The sequence below is a fragment of the Rhinatrema bivittatum genome, chromosome 9, assembly GCF_901001135.1.
Source record: "Rhinatrema bivittatum chromosome 9, aRhiBiv1.1, whole genome shotgun sequence".
NCBI lineage: Eukaryota > Metazoa > Chordata > Amphibia > Gymnophiona > Rhinatrematidae > Rhinatrema > Rhinatrema bivittatum.
Genome location: NC_042623.1, coordinates 237,009,521 through 237,023,693, shown reverse-complemented (window position 1 = coordinate 237,023,693; position 14,173 = coordinate 237,009,521). Strand labels below are relative to the sequence as shown.

At 39.2% G+C, this 14,173-nt stretch overlaps 1 protein-coding gene across 3 annotated transcripts in view; it reads left to right on the top strand.

The window, feature by feature from the left end:
- Positions 1 to 14,173, top strand: part of ATP11B (ATPase phospholipid transporting 11B (putative)) — a 293,818-nt gene that overhangs the window by 276,190 nt on the left and 3,455 nt on the right. For 2 of the 3 annotated variants that reach the window (XM_029616746.1, XM_029616747.1), the window contains one exon: positions 9,543 to 9,676. In XM_029616746.1, the coding sequence (XP_029472606.1) occupies positions 9,543 to 9,676 (134 nt within the window). Of the gene's footprint in view, positions 1 to 9,542; positions 11,866 to 14,173 lie in introns of those variants that run through there. The other variant, XM_029616745.1, reaches the window with a different exon arrangement.

The following is a 14,173-nucleotide window of genomic DNA, read 5'->3' as shown; positions in this document are numbered from 1 at the left end:
GGCCAGTTGGTAATAGTGATCATAACATGATCAAATTTGACTTGATAACTGGAGGGAAGACGCTAAGGAAATCTACCGTGATAATCTCTCTTTTGAAAGTTTAAGTTATGATAAAATGAGGAAAATGGTTAGGAAAAAACTGAAAAGAGCAACTGCAAAGGTCACAAGTTTACATCAGGCATGGATGTTTAAAAACATCATCTTGGAAGCACAGACCAGATGTATTCCATGCATTAAAAAAGGTAGAAGGAAGGCCAAATGACTGCCGGCATGTTTAAAAGGATCCAATTGAAGAAAACAGGAAACAGCATATTCACTGGCAAGTTAGATGCAAAGCATTGATAAGGAAGGCAAAGACAGAATTTGAAATGAAGCTTGCTGTAGAATAATAAAAACTTTCAGATACATTTGAAGCAAAATGCTTGCAGTTGGACCATTAGATGATCAAGGGGTGCTAAGGGAGGACAAGACCATAGCAGAGAGATCAAATTAATTCTTTGCTTCAGATTTTAGTAAGGAAGATGTAAGGCAGATACTCATGATAGAAGTGTTATTTAAAGGTGATGATTCAGAAGAAATCAAACAAATCTTAGTGAATCTGAAAGATGTACTAGAGAAAATTGGCAAACCAAAGAGTTGCAAATCACCTGGACAAGATAGTATACATCCCAGAGTGCTAAAAAAAAACCAAACTGAAATTGCAGACTACAGTTGGTAATCTATAAACTATTATTCAAATCGGCTATCTGAAGCTTGGAGGGTGGCCAATGTAATGCCGATTTTTAAGAAAGGTTCCAGGGGTCATCTGGGAAACTACAGACCAGTGAGCCTGATGTCAGTGCTGGGGAAAATGGTTGAAAGGATTCTAAAAAAACAAAATTACTGAACATGTAGACATACTGTAATGAGATAAAGTCAACGTGGATTTAGTCAAGGGAAGTCTTGCCTAATCAATTTGCTACATTTTTTGAAGGCGTAAATAAATATGGATAAAGATGAGCCAGTTGATATAGTGTATCTGGACGTCCATAAAGCATTTGACAAAGAACCTCAAGAGAAATCATGAGGAAATGAAAAAGTCATGAGATAGGAGGCAATGTTTTATTGTGGATTGAGAACTGGTTAAAAGAAAATAGAGTAGGGTTAAATGTTCAATTTTCTCATTGGAAAAAGGTGAATAGTGGAGTGCCCCAGTACTAGGACGGCTACTTTTTAACAAATTAATAAATTACCTAGATATGGGAACAAGAAGTTTATTGATCAAATTTGCTGATACAACATTATTCAAAGTTGTTAAATCAAAGAGGATTGTGAGAAATTGCAGGAGGACCTTGCAAGACTGGGAGATTGGTCATCCAAATGGCAGATGACATTTAATGTGGATAAGTGCAAAGTAATGCATGTAGGGAAGAGCAACCCAAATTATAGCTACATAATGCAAAGTTCCACTTTGGGAGTCACCACTCAGGAAAAGGATCTAGGCATCCTCATGGATAGTATGTTGAAATCTGCTCAGTGTGTGTTGGCAGCCAAGAAATTAAATAAATGCTAGGAATTATTAGGAAAGGAATTCAGAATACAACAGAGAATATCATAATGCCTCTGTATCGCTTCATGGTGCAACCACACCATGAGTATTGTGTGCAGTTCTGGTCACCATTTCTCAAAAAAAAGACATAGCAGAATGAGAAAATGTACAGAGAAGGGCAACCAAAATGATAAAGGGGATGGAACAATACCCCTATAAGGAATGGATAAAGGCTTGGGGCTCTTCAGTGTGGAGAAGAAACCGGTGAGGGGAGATTTGATAGAGGTCTATAAAATGAGTCTAGTGGAATGGGTAAAAGTGAATCGGTTGTTTACTCTCACAAACAGTGTAAAAACTAGGGGACATTCAATGAAATTACTAAGTGATACATTTAAAACAAATAGAAATTTTTTTTTTACTCAACTCATAATTATACTCTGGAATTTGTTATCAGAGGATGTGGTGAAAGCTGTAAGATTTGGACAAGTTCCTGGAAGAAAAGTCCATAAATCATTATTAAGGTGGGCTTGGGGAAAATCTACTGCTTATCCCTGAGATAAGCAGCATGGAATCTTATCAATCTTGTGGGATTCTGCCAGGTAGTTTTAGGAAAAAAGATACTGGGCTTAATGGACCTTTGATCCAGTATGGCAAATCTTGTTTTTATTCTACAAGAGGAGAGTCATTCTAGGCGGTGGGCATGATTGGGACATAGGCACATGGGGTAGATATTCAAAAGCCATTTAGATGGGTAACTGAAAGTTATGTCTAAATGGCCAAACTGCAATATTACAACTCTTACCCAACTATATTCTAGCCAGATAATGAGTTATCGGCTAGAATATAGTCAGGTAAGCTGGAGACGTTCCAGGGGTGGGCAATAGATGTTTCCGGGAGGAGCAGAGTTAGCCAGTTAGGTTGGATAACTCTGGCCGCACTATAGGGCAGGTCTAAAGTTAGCCAGATATACCTATCTAACTAACTTTAAGATAGCCAGTGTATCTGGCTAACTTAAGTAGCCGCTCAGCAGCTGAATATGGACCCCATACCTTTTTTTATTTTAAAAAGCATTCTTATAAATTCTCTTGGCAAAACTGCATGCGCCCAATTACAAGTGTAATTGGGTGCATGTAGTTTTGCCAAGAGAATTTTCAACGCAAACTTACATGCATAACTTTGCTTTGAACATTGGTATAACTTGGGCATACAACAGTGTATAGATTTACCCCTTAATGTCTGTGTGGTTTTTATCCCTTTTACTGAAAGTGTAAAAGCTTTTTTTGAGTGAATGTGTCCCGTGCTGCACCACACTTGCTGCCATTTTGTTTAGAGTCCATAGTGCAGTAAGTTACAAAGAATTGTAAATGGAAGCAAAGGCAGCTCAGTAGGCAGGACTTTGTCCATCCATCAACATTGTAAACCAACTTTAGGAGCTTTTCAGATTGCCGTGTTACCAATCTTTTGCAGCATTTTTTTTATAGCTTTGAGAGCCAGGGAGAGACCATGGTTAAAATCCAAACTTCACTGAACATGGGGACTGTGGATTCTTTTTGCAACAGTCCCACTAATCTTGGTGGCTGTGAGGATTATCACAAAACCTAGTAAAAAGACAGAAAGGGGCTTGGAATTTGGCTTGTAAGAATCAAAGTTGAACATGGCAAGGCCTGAAATGACTACCACAGCGGTGGTGGAGGCCATCACTAATGGATGTTGTGCCTGCTTGGCACAGATGTGGAGGACAGAAGTAGGGAGAAAAGGGTTGAGAGATCAGGTGAAAGACATGGGAGGAGGGGGAAGTTGGTGTTAGGTTGCTTACGGGATTTCTATGCCCATCTACTAAAAGTGGACAAACCTCAAAAGGGCAGATTGGATGGACCATTTTGGTTTTTATCTGCCATCATTCTCTTTGTTACTATGTATCCTGCTTACTTTACGTACAACTTTGATGTGTTGGAATCAGCTCATGGCAATTTCAGGATGGTTTTTATTAATTATTGTCCTTTCCTTCTTTGAGTATACCTTGCATTATAATGTTAATATTTGGAGACCTGAAGCTATAGTTTAGAATAGACGTGACAGATTGTGTCAATTTATTGAAATCAGAAGATGATTGGGCTGTTCAGAAGGACTCCTATAAGCTTTTTATTTTAGAGAACTGGAGCCTTCAAAAATGTAGCCTAGATTTTTGTGTGAGAGAGAGATGTGGGACAGAGTGAATAAAATATTTCCTTCAGAAATCTACGTTTACGCTTTAAGAAGTATGTGGAATGGGGTGGAAGAGGGGGGTCTTTAGTTGGTTTAGCTAAATTTGTTGATTATACAGTGGAAAAAGTTTTTAAATGCATATAAAAATTTTCAAAAGTGATTTCAAAGTTGGCCACAATGAACTGCATTTCTAAGTTGGTTGAACACTTTGTTGAGCCTAGACTATGGCCTTGTACAGTTTTTGTATGAAACCAGTGAAGGTGTTCCTACCCTTTAATAGTACTGTGAAGTTAGGCCTCAGACAAAAAATATGCAAAATCCAGAGGTATCTTGAATAAATATTTGGTATATACAAGAGTGCCTATACTGTAGTGAATAAGTTCTGTTGCTTATAGATGAACAAACAAGGTATACAAACTGAAAAGAAGGTATATTCATAGAAAATCCACATTCCTAGATGACATATGGAATATGGTTAAATCACTCTAATTATAAGATACCAAAGAACACATGTTAATTTTCAATTAATGATGCAAAATCTTTTTATATAGAATGGAAAAAAAAAACCAAACAGCAAATTTTGAAAAACAGACTGGTCTTAACCCTTCTCCATAGTAAAACCTTCATATATCATATTGCAACATGGGACTGGAAGTAAAGTTCAGCATACACACGGTTATCTTTAGGCTGCATGCTCATATGACACTGGTGAAATGGCTTTCTCAAAGAGGATCAGCACACCCAACACTGTAACATTTCCTTTGGTAGAACTCTTCATCAGGCATCAAATCAACTGTAAATAGAAACTTGCGTCACATGAAATGGTTTTAGTCAAGTGCTAGCCATGTCCACAAATTAAAAAATATAAAAACTTCTTCAAAGGTGACAAAGGTAAGCTTTGTGCTTATCAAAACATTGGTGCATTGTCTCTAAAATGCCACAGGTTCAACTGAACAAAGCCAGCTTAAACCAGCTAACATATATAAAGAGGAATCCCATTGCAGCCTTCTACTTTCAGCTAATTGGATCACATGACCTGATTGGCCTGGTCACAAATGTGTGAAATAACCAATAGAAATCCTCCTTTGTTTTGGAGGGAATATTTAAACCGAAACACATTGCTAAACTATTCCTAAGAGAGCCTGCCCCTCAACCTCATGGTCGAGACCTTACAGCATGATTGTGTGCCATTCAGAAATCCAGTAATTACAGTGTGTGAGGGTGTAAGGTATATCTCCAAAACCACAAAATGTAGATCTACAGCATGATTCTGTGAGAGCCAGTGTTCATCAAGAGAGGGAATGCAACTCAAATGTTCACTTATATGCGTCTTCAGTTTACATGTAGTTTGACCAGTGTATGATATTGCAGTATGATATATGTAGTTTTTACTATGGAGAAAGGGTGAAGACGGGTCTGATTTTCAAAGTTTTTGGTTTGAACTTTCTTAGTCACTTTTTTTGTTTTTTCAGGTCAATATAAAAATGCTGTTGAATCATTAATTGACTATTAATAAGTGTGTATTTGGTATGTTATGGTTAGATGTGATTTAGCGATCTAGGAATCTGGATTTTCTATGAACATACTTTTTTCACTTGTTTTTTCATTTCATTAGCTTACCTTGTTGTTCATCTGAATGTATTCTCTGTAGTATAGGCACTCAAGTTATATATACCAAACATATAACGGTTAATATTCAGTCACAGGCCAGATTGCAAAATTAGCCGGATAAATTTATCCAGCTAACCTTGGAGGGATATTCAGTGATGTAGCCACACTAATAAATATTCATGATTATCTTAAAGCTTGCTGGTTAAGTTTATCTGGCTAATTTTAGGACAGCTCTATGACACGACCAGAGATAACATAGAAATGATGGCAGAAAAGGACCAAATGGTCCATCCAGTCTGCCCAGCAAGCTTATGGTGGTATCTGCTGTACTGTGCAGGTTATTTCATGCTTAACAGATCCCCAGACTGTAAAAGTAGAGCCCCTATTGGTTGCTGTTTGAATCCAATTCCCTGTTACCCCTTATGTTGAAGCAGAGAGCAGTGTTAAGTTGCATCAAAAGTATCATTCTTATTGGTTAAGGGTAGTAACCACCGCATCAGCAACTAGCCCCATGCTTATTTGTTTCCCCAGTCCTTAGAAGTCGGGGCCCTCAGTTGCTGTCTGAATCCAATTCCCTTTTTCTCCTGCCATTGAAGCAAAGAGCGATGATGGAGTTGCATCAAGAGTATGAAGGCTTATTGGTTAAGGGTAGTAACTGCCGCAACAGCAAGTTACCCCCAAGCACTCTTTTCTTCATTTCCATCCTGTAGTCTTTAGGGATCCACAGTGTTTATCCCAAGCCCTTTTGAACTCTCTCACTGTTTTCCTCTTCACCACCTCCTCTGGAAGGACATTCCAGGTATCCACCATCCTATGAAGAAATATTTCCTGATGTTGTTTCTGAGTCGTCCGCCCTGGAGTTTCATTTCGTGACCCCTAGTTCTATTGTTTCTTTCCAACAGAAAAGGTTCACAGTTCGTGCATCATTAAAACCTTTTAGGTATCTGAAGGTCTGTATCATATCTCCCCTGCACCTCCTATCTTCCAGGGTATACATATTCAGATCCAGCCTCTCTTCATAGGTCTTCTCATACAGACCCTACTCCATTTTGGTCACTCTTCTCTGGACCGTCTCTATCCTGTCTTTGTCCTTTTGAGATACGGACTCCAGAACTGAACACAGTACTCAAAGTGAGGCCTCACCAAGGCCCTGTTCAAGGGCATCTCCTTCTGTTAATCCTTAGAGCCATGCCAGTGCCAATGACCCACTTGCAAACAGTTCCCATGGAAGAGCTGTGCAGAGTTGCGATGTGGAGTGTTCTCCACACATTCACATTACATTATCTTTTGGATAGGGATGGCTGTTGTGACAGCAGGTTTGGCCAATCTGTCCTTCGGAACTTGTTTGAGGTGTGGAACCCAGGCCCTGTTGCTCGCCTACGACCCATTTTTTGTGTTCAGGCTGCCCCCCCGTTACCAAAAGAAACTAGTTATTGGCACTTATTTGGGTGTTTTTCTGGTCCCCTTTTAAGTTGGAGGGCAGGACTGCCATCCTATTTGTCCTCTGAGAAAGCAGAGGTACTTATTTTTAACAGGTGTTCTCAGAGGACGACAGGATGTCGGTGCTTAAGCAACCCACCTGCCACCAAGTGGAGTTGGGTTTTCACTGTGTTTTTCTTCTCCTTTATTATTTTATCTTGAATTCTATATTATAAGACTGAAGGGCCCCCCCCCCCCTAGTGGATGTGTGGTATAATGCATGCCAGAGCATACTCAATGAGGCTCAGTCAAGTTCTAGAAACTTTGACATAGGTTTTCCATACTGGGCTCTATTCAATGTCACCCATGTGTGAGGATTGACATCCTGCTGTCCCCGGGGAATACATGTTATAGGTAAGCACCTCTGCTTTCTGAGATCAGTCATGGGCAATATATAACATAATGTCGTAATAAACAAAGCTTATAGAACCCGGCCTGGATCAGATTACGAATATGCTAGAGGCCGGAAAGATTGGAATCTGAGTAAAAATCCAGGTTGTGCAGAGTCCACAAAAGGTATTGCCGTCCTATCAATCATCAAAACCAAACCTGATTTTGGGGCCTTAGAAAATTCTTTTTCACTCTTGCACAGTTAAGCTTTAGAATTTATTGCCAGAGGATGTGGTTAGTGCAGCTAGTATAGCTGGGTTTAAAAAAAAGGTTTGGAGAAGTTCATGGAGGAGAAGTCCATTAACTGCTATTAATCAAGCTATCTTAGAGAATAGCCAGTGTTACTGGCATGAATAGCATGGGATCTACTTAATGTTTGGGTACTTGCCAGGTACTTGTAGCTGGATTGGCCACTGTTGGAAACAGGATGCTGGGTTTGATGGACCCTTGGTCTGATCCAGTAATACAATTTCTTATGTTCCTTTTTCTTACTGGTTAGTCCTCTTTCTATGCAGCCCAGCATTCTTCTGACTTTAGCTATTACCTTGTCACATTGCTTCGCCATCTTCAGATCCCAAGATCCCTCTCTTGGTCAGTGCACATCAGTCTTTCATCCCCCATCACTTACAGCTCTTTTGGATTACCACACCCCAAATGCATGAGACTGCATTTCTTGGCATTGAATCCCAGTTGCCAAATCTTTGGTCGCTCTTCAAGCTTTCTTAAAACACTTTTCATTCTTTCTACTCCTTCAGGCGTGTCCATTCTATTGCAGATCTTAGTATCATCTGCAGATACACAAATTTTACCTTCTGTCCCTTCCGCAATGTTGTTCACAAAGATATTGAACAGAACCAGTCCCAATATTGAACCCTGTGGGTCTCCACTTCACATGGTTTTCTCTTTGGAGTAGGTTCCATTTACCGTTACATGCTGTCACCAGTTTGTAATCCTCGTCACCACCTTGGCACTCACTCCCAAGCTTCTCATTTTATTCACAAGCCTCCTATGCAGGACAGAATCAAAAGCTTTGCTGAAATCCAAGTAGATCATATTGGATGACTAGAGAATTAGATCGAGGAAGAGCACTCTATCAAAAAAAATCAGATTTGTCTGACAGATGAATCCATGCTGCCTCGGGTCCAGCAACCCACTGGATTGTAGATAGTTCACTCTTCTTTCCTTCAGCAGAGTCTCCATTACTTTTCCAACCACCGAGGTGAGGCTAACCAGCCTATAGTTTCCAGCCTCCGCTGCTGCCATTCTTGTGAAGTGGGATCACCATGTGTGAGTATCAGAGCTAGCTAGAAAACTTATCCAGCTAACCTAACTCCTCCCAGAAATGCCCCCAGAATGCCCCTATATTATCTGGCTGAATTTTATCCAGATAATGTGGGAGGCAGCAACTTTTGAATAATTTGTGAGTTATCCAGCTAACTGCCTCTGAATATGGACATCATTGGGTTTATTTTTATTATACTCAAGATACCAGTGGATTTTGCATATTTTTGTCTAGTACACTTTTGATTTTTGGTGTTTAAGAATTTTTTGCCTTTTCCAAGGTCATGTCTGAAACTTTGCTTGCTGGTGACTTTTGATAGTGAAATTGCAGCTAGAAAACATATCAGTGGAACCTTTACTTGACAAACTAGTAACATATTTTTCTGTTGTAGTTGCTCGGAGTAATATTAAACAGACATCTTATAATGAGCAAATGTTACCATATGGTTAGATTGTATTTACCCAATTTTCTGTTTGACATTTTAGTACTGTATATGCATCAATTTGGATGAAGCCCTTCTTGAACTACCATCTTTAGGGGATGTTAATTTGATGGGTGCCAGGAGGAGAGCTTTGTTTCCTACGTGGGCCCAAATATTTGGAATCCAATCCATGTCTCTTTGCATGTTAGATAATTACCTAATCTTAAGAAAGATGATTAAGGCTTTCTTTGTTAATTTGGCTTTTGTGAATTGCACGAGTTCAGTTGATCTAGTCTGGTTGCATCTTGTATTGAGTAATGTGCCTAATTGTTTAGAGTCTAGTGATTTATGTTGATAGTAATGTGTGGCTAGTTGGTTAATTAGTGTGTGTGTGTGTGTGTTGTCCTGTTTTATTGTACTCTGAGTGTTCTATGTTTATGTGATTATGTATGTGCCTAAATGGCTTTTGTTAACTGCTTAGTAATTAACTTTATGTGCACTGTTCCAAAGAAATTATTCTAGCAGTAAAGTATGGAAGAAAATTAGACTACTCCCTGCATTATCTAAACTTGCTGTATATAAGAATTGGTATAGGTGCGTTCTAACTATTGTTACTTTCTCCCCAGCTTACTGAGGTGGGCTCAGGTATCAACTGCTTGGACTCCATGTGCTGTTTCGCAGGTTGGGACGCCACGTGCGCACCTATTAGAAGACTGCTGGAACGAGTGATGGGAAGGTGTAGCCCAGCCCGGTTGAACAGGTGTGGAATTTCTCTAAATAGCCTTTGCTGCAGAAACTTCACCTATAAACTGGAAAATGAGGAGCCAACAGCTATAGATGTCTAGCCAGCCCATGACAGGTTTTACTTTCCAAAACGGGAAATGTGACCTTGCAACCCTTTTTAAAATTATCATACAGATCAGTGTTTTTTTGCTTTCATAAACAATGAAGAGGAACAGATTTTGAAGAGACTTTTACGTCCTGATGTTTTTGGGAATTTTTCATTTTGCCTTTTTTTTTTTTTTTTTTTTTTTAGTATGACTTATCTTAAGTTGTATGTAAAGTATTTTTTCTTGATTTGTACATCGGATTTGCTTGTCTGCCACAGCTTTTTCTTGCTTAAGCTTTTTGTCTCCACAAATCAGTGGTAAACTGAATGTAAAGTCAAAAGGCTAAGCCTTGATTCTTAATGTTTGTTTCTTAAACTGATCATTTTTGGGGCTTTGGTTACTTATGTACAACAGGGTTTTATTCTTAACTAAACATACCTCTACCTCTAGACACAATGCTTAGGTTTAGTATTGTCTAAAGATACAGTAATTTTGAAGTCTTTACTCCTAAAGATGTATGAATTGCCCTTTTCAGTAAAAGTTTGACTAAAGTAGCATGGTTGCCATGTAAAACCACTTAAATGTACAGAAATAAAGATTAGCAAACAAAAAGTATATAAGGCAAGACCTTTTTAGTGGACTAAATACATTTCTTGATTAGTTCTCAGGGGCTAAAATGTTTGAAATTCATCATTGAAACATTTAGGGAAAGATGTATTTGGCTTTTTCCCCCAGACACACAATCGAAAAAGCTCATTAAGTACAACTGGCCCTTAATGTCCAGCTTTTTAGAAATCAAAGCTATCCTTTTTTACTTAAATGTGTGATTTGTAATAGTTGGATCCCTCTAATTTTATTAGTTATGAGAAAAAAGTCTTTGTGTCCAATTCCATGCACATAAATAGGTTGATTTGAAGCTTATGCTTGCTTTAAGACTCATTATACTGCCTGATATTTGTCTAGATTAGAGCCCTCTGTAGCAGATTAAACACCCTTAGACTATTTGGTCAGAACATACAATGGGAGAAAATGTTTACAGCACAGTTTATTTAGAACGGTTGGGACCAAGGCCATTCCAGGTAATGGGAGCTTTCACTCCTACCACGCCCCGTGGTACAATCCAGCTAGTGAGTGGAGCCAGCGGCCCAGTGCTTTTCACCTCTCAGTCCTGCAAACACCAGTCCCTCTTGCATTGGTTCACAGTGTCAGATGAACTGTTTGAACCTCACAGTGGTCCATATATTATCTACAGAGCTGACCTGTGCAGGAGAGGCCGGTGCTAGCTGCTAGAGGAGCAGGTGAAAGGAACTGGTCAACAAAGAGTGGAAGCCATTTTTGCATGCTCTTCCCCACTGTGAAAATGTGTTTCAGATCATGGGAGTTTCCGGATGAAAGGCGCGCTACTGTACTGGCTTATTTAGTGGAAGATCATAAAGTTCCTTTGGGGAGTTGGGCACATAGCCAGCAAAGATCTGAAATTAATAATCGCAGATTCCTTTTGTCGATAGTTTTCTCTGCAAAACATAATAGGGGAAGAACTGTGGTGATCAAAATTTCCCCAAATTTAGATGCATTTCAAAATTTTGGAAGCCAAGGAAAGATGTGGTTCGTCCAAAACTGCTCTTGAAATCAGCGGAAGATTGAAGTGATTGCTTCCTTTTGAAAAGTAACCAACCTAAAGAGGTATTTTAGGGTAAAAAATTAAAACCAAAAAAACCCTTTTGTACATCACTTTCTGTCTTTGATGGATATCACGCTCTTCGCTCAGAAGTCAAAGTAGGAAAACATGGACTTATTTTCCTCTTTTTAACAAAAATTCTTTGAATCTATTTTCAGAAACTATTTTAAACATACAGAACGTGATATCGATCATACTATAAAACTTGTTCTGTGGGTACTTTTAATTACATTTTACATTGGCAGTGGGGTTTCCTTTGGGTAATGTCTTGAGATACAGTACATTTTGTCTATAATTGTCAACCATGTCTGTGGTTCCAGTCATTTGTTTTTATTCTGACTTTGCTTTTGAAATATGTTGATGATTTTCCATAAATCATGGGTATAATTATGCAAAATATATTTTTCATTCTTATATAAAAAGACCTGTTTGAATAGCAAAGTGCATATGTTTTTATTCATTGATGGGCTAAGGACCCTGAAGAAAGCAAATGTGGCTAATCGCTGACTGGTTTTATGGGGTTTGGTTTTGTAAAAGCTGTTTGATTTCATTGGCTTTTGGCTAAGCTTTCTGGAGTGATTTGTCCTTCAGATTTTAAAGATATTTCAGTTCTGTTGGGGACCACATTCTTTACAGTGATCTAATATGGTGCTTTGCAAAATAAGAGAGAAATATATTCGGTGGGCTGGCCCAAGGGTGCAGCACTGCCATGCAGAAAGAAGGTCCCTGGTTGGTTTCCCAGATTATCTGGGGCTGGGGATGCTGCAGAAGTAGCACTCCCAGCCCCTGGGAGGAGGGAGGGAATCATAGTCATTGTTACAGGCAACACCTGATGGGCAGGCTTTACAGCCAATGGCACGGGGGGTTTCAGAAGGAGCCCTGGAGCATGGCTCCTGGCAATTAGCAGGCTAGAAACAGTGACTATTAAAATAATTGTGAACGAAGGCTAATGGCACCAGAATCTCAGCACTGAGCTAGGGCGAAAAAAAAGAGGAGGAACCGTTGGGACCAAAAAAACCGTGTATATGTATTTCTTTTCACATCTGGATATATTTTGCATTACCCTTTAGCTGCTAAGTGGTGTCGCTTTGGGGCAGACGCTTCTGATGTGGAGACGTGGTGGATGGTGTCGTAAAGCCCGGGGTACTGATCATTTTCTCTCCCGCTATGCGCTCTGAATTTTAACAGGCAGCTTTGCTTCCTTACCATGTGTTGGGCAGCATTTCCAAAGTTCTCTCGGTGAAGGGTACAGTTCATCTTGCCTAAAGTGGCAAGTTTACTTTTAACCACTTGTTATGGTGGAAATCTAAGGAGCTCTCTCTGCAGCCATGTGCCAGCCATTCAGTCCACATATATCAAATGTCGTGTTCTCCAGTGCTGCTGCTGTTAGCTCTGACGCTCATTTGACCTAACATTTGATCGTCATGGCTGTTCTAAGTAGGTTAGAAAGAGCTGCGAGAGCTTTCTGAAATAATTTCCTAAAGAATAAGGAATTTGTAGGTTTTGTACTCTTATTCGGAACGTTGAGATGCTGCCTGTTGTGTGGTGAGAAAGTTGTCTTTTAAAATATTTCTTTTCTACCTCTTTCAGTACTATTTCTCCTGTTTTACAGACCTTAATCTGGTGTTCAGTCAATCGAATTGTCATATTGGACGGAATATAGAGGGGTTTTTCATTAATTTTTAGCCATGGCTATTTTTTCAGGCCATTGTGTCTGGTTTTCCTTCTCTTGGAAACACCAGTTAATCTTTCTAAACTCTTCATAAAATGAGCCTACCAGTCTGGCCTTCAGAGTTCAGTCCATTCCAAGCAAAATGAAACTATAAAAGATCTTTGGCGCTGTTTGAAGGGCTTTACAGAAAGCCTGACTACTGCCTCATTTTTATATGGTAATGATCTGTAGGTCACCTTGGTTGTAACCTCTTCATTTTATAAAATGTTAATCAGAAACTTTCAAACAAAATATTTATACCTGATGTGTGAATTTCCCTTCCTTGTTCAGCCACTAATTATATAAACCTATCTAAGGGTATTTCTAGAACAGGATCTTGCTCCATTTTCCATAGAACTTAAAAAAAATACTATTATCAGATTTAAGCCCAAGCAACCTTCGATATAAAATCTACACAAACTGTGTGTGTGTAAGATAGATATTGAGAACGTGGGCAGAAGGAAAAAGAATATTATAGATCCAGCATGCTGCATGCAATAACCGCTCAATATTTTGTTAAATATGGTGTTTTATAATGTGGAAATTAACGTTTTTTTAAAACAGTTTATTTGGTGCGTGCTGTCAACCTCTTTAAATACTCAAGGCAGAGAAATCAGCTTGTATTTGGCACTGTGGTCTGTTTATTGGATAGCACAGCGGGTGTCATGCCCCTCTCTCTGGACCTCGGAGGTTTGCCTGCCTTCTAGCATTGCAGGTTCAGATGTCTGGATGTTTTGACTCATCCATGATCTGGCTTTGCTGCTCCCCCTCTTCATGGAGCAGCAGAGCCAGACATATTGGATGAGGAGCAGAGACATAGTGGGATTTGTGTTTTTATTGGTCTCTGACCTTGCAAGAACAGAGGGCATACTCCTTAGGTCAGGACTAATAGAACTGGAATTGGCGAAGGTAAGACACAAGTCCTGTTTTCCAAAGATGCCTATAATTCACATTCATTAATATCATGGCGTCTGCGTTTTAAGGGAGAAATGGATGTATTTTGTAATCTGTGCTCACCAAAAAGGAATATTTTTCTTT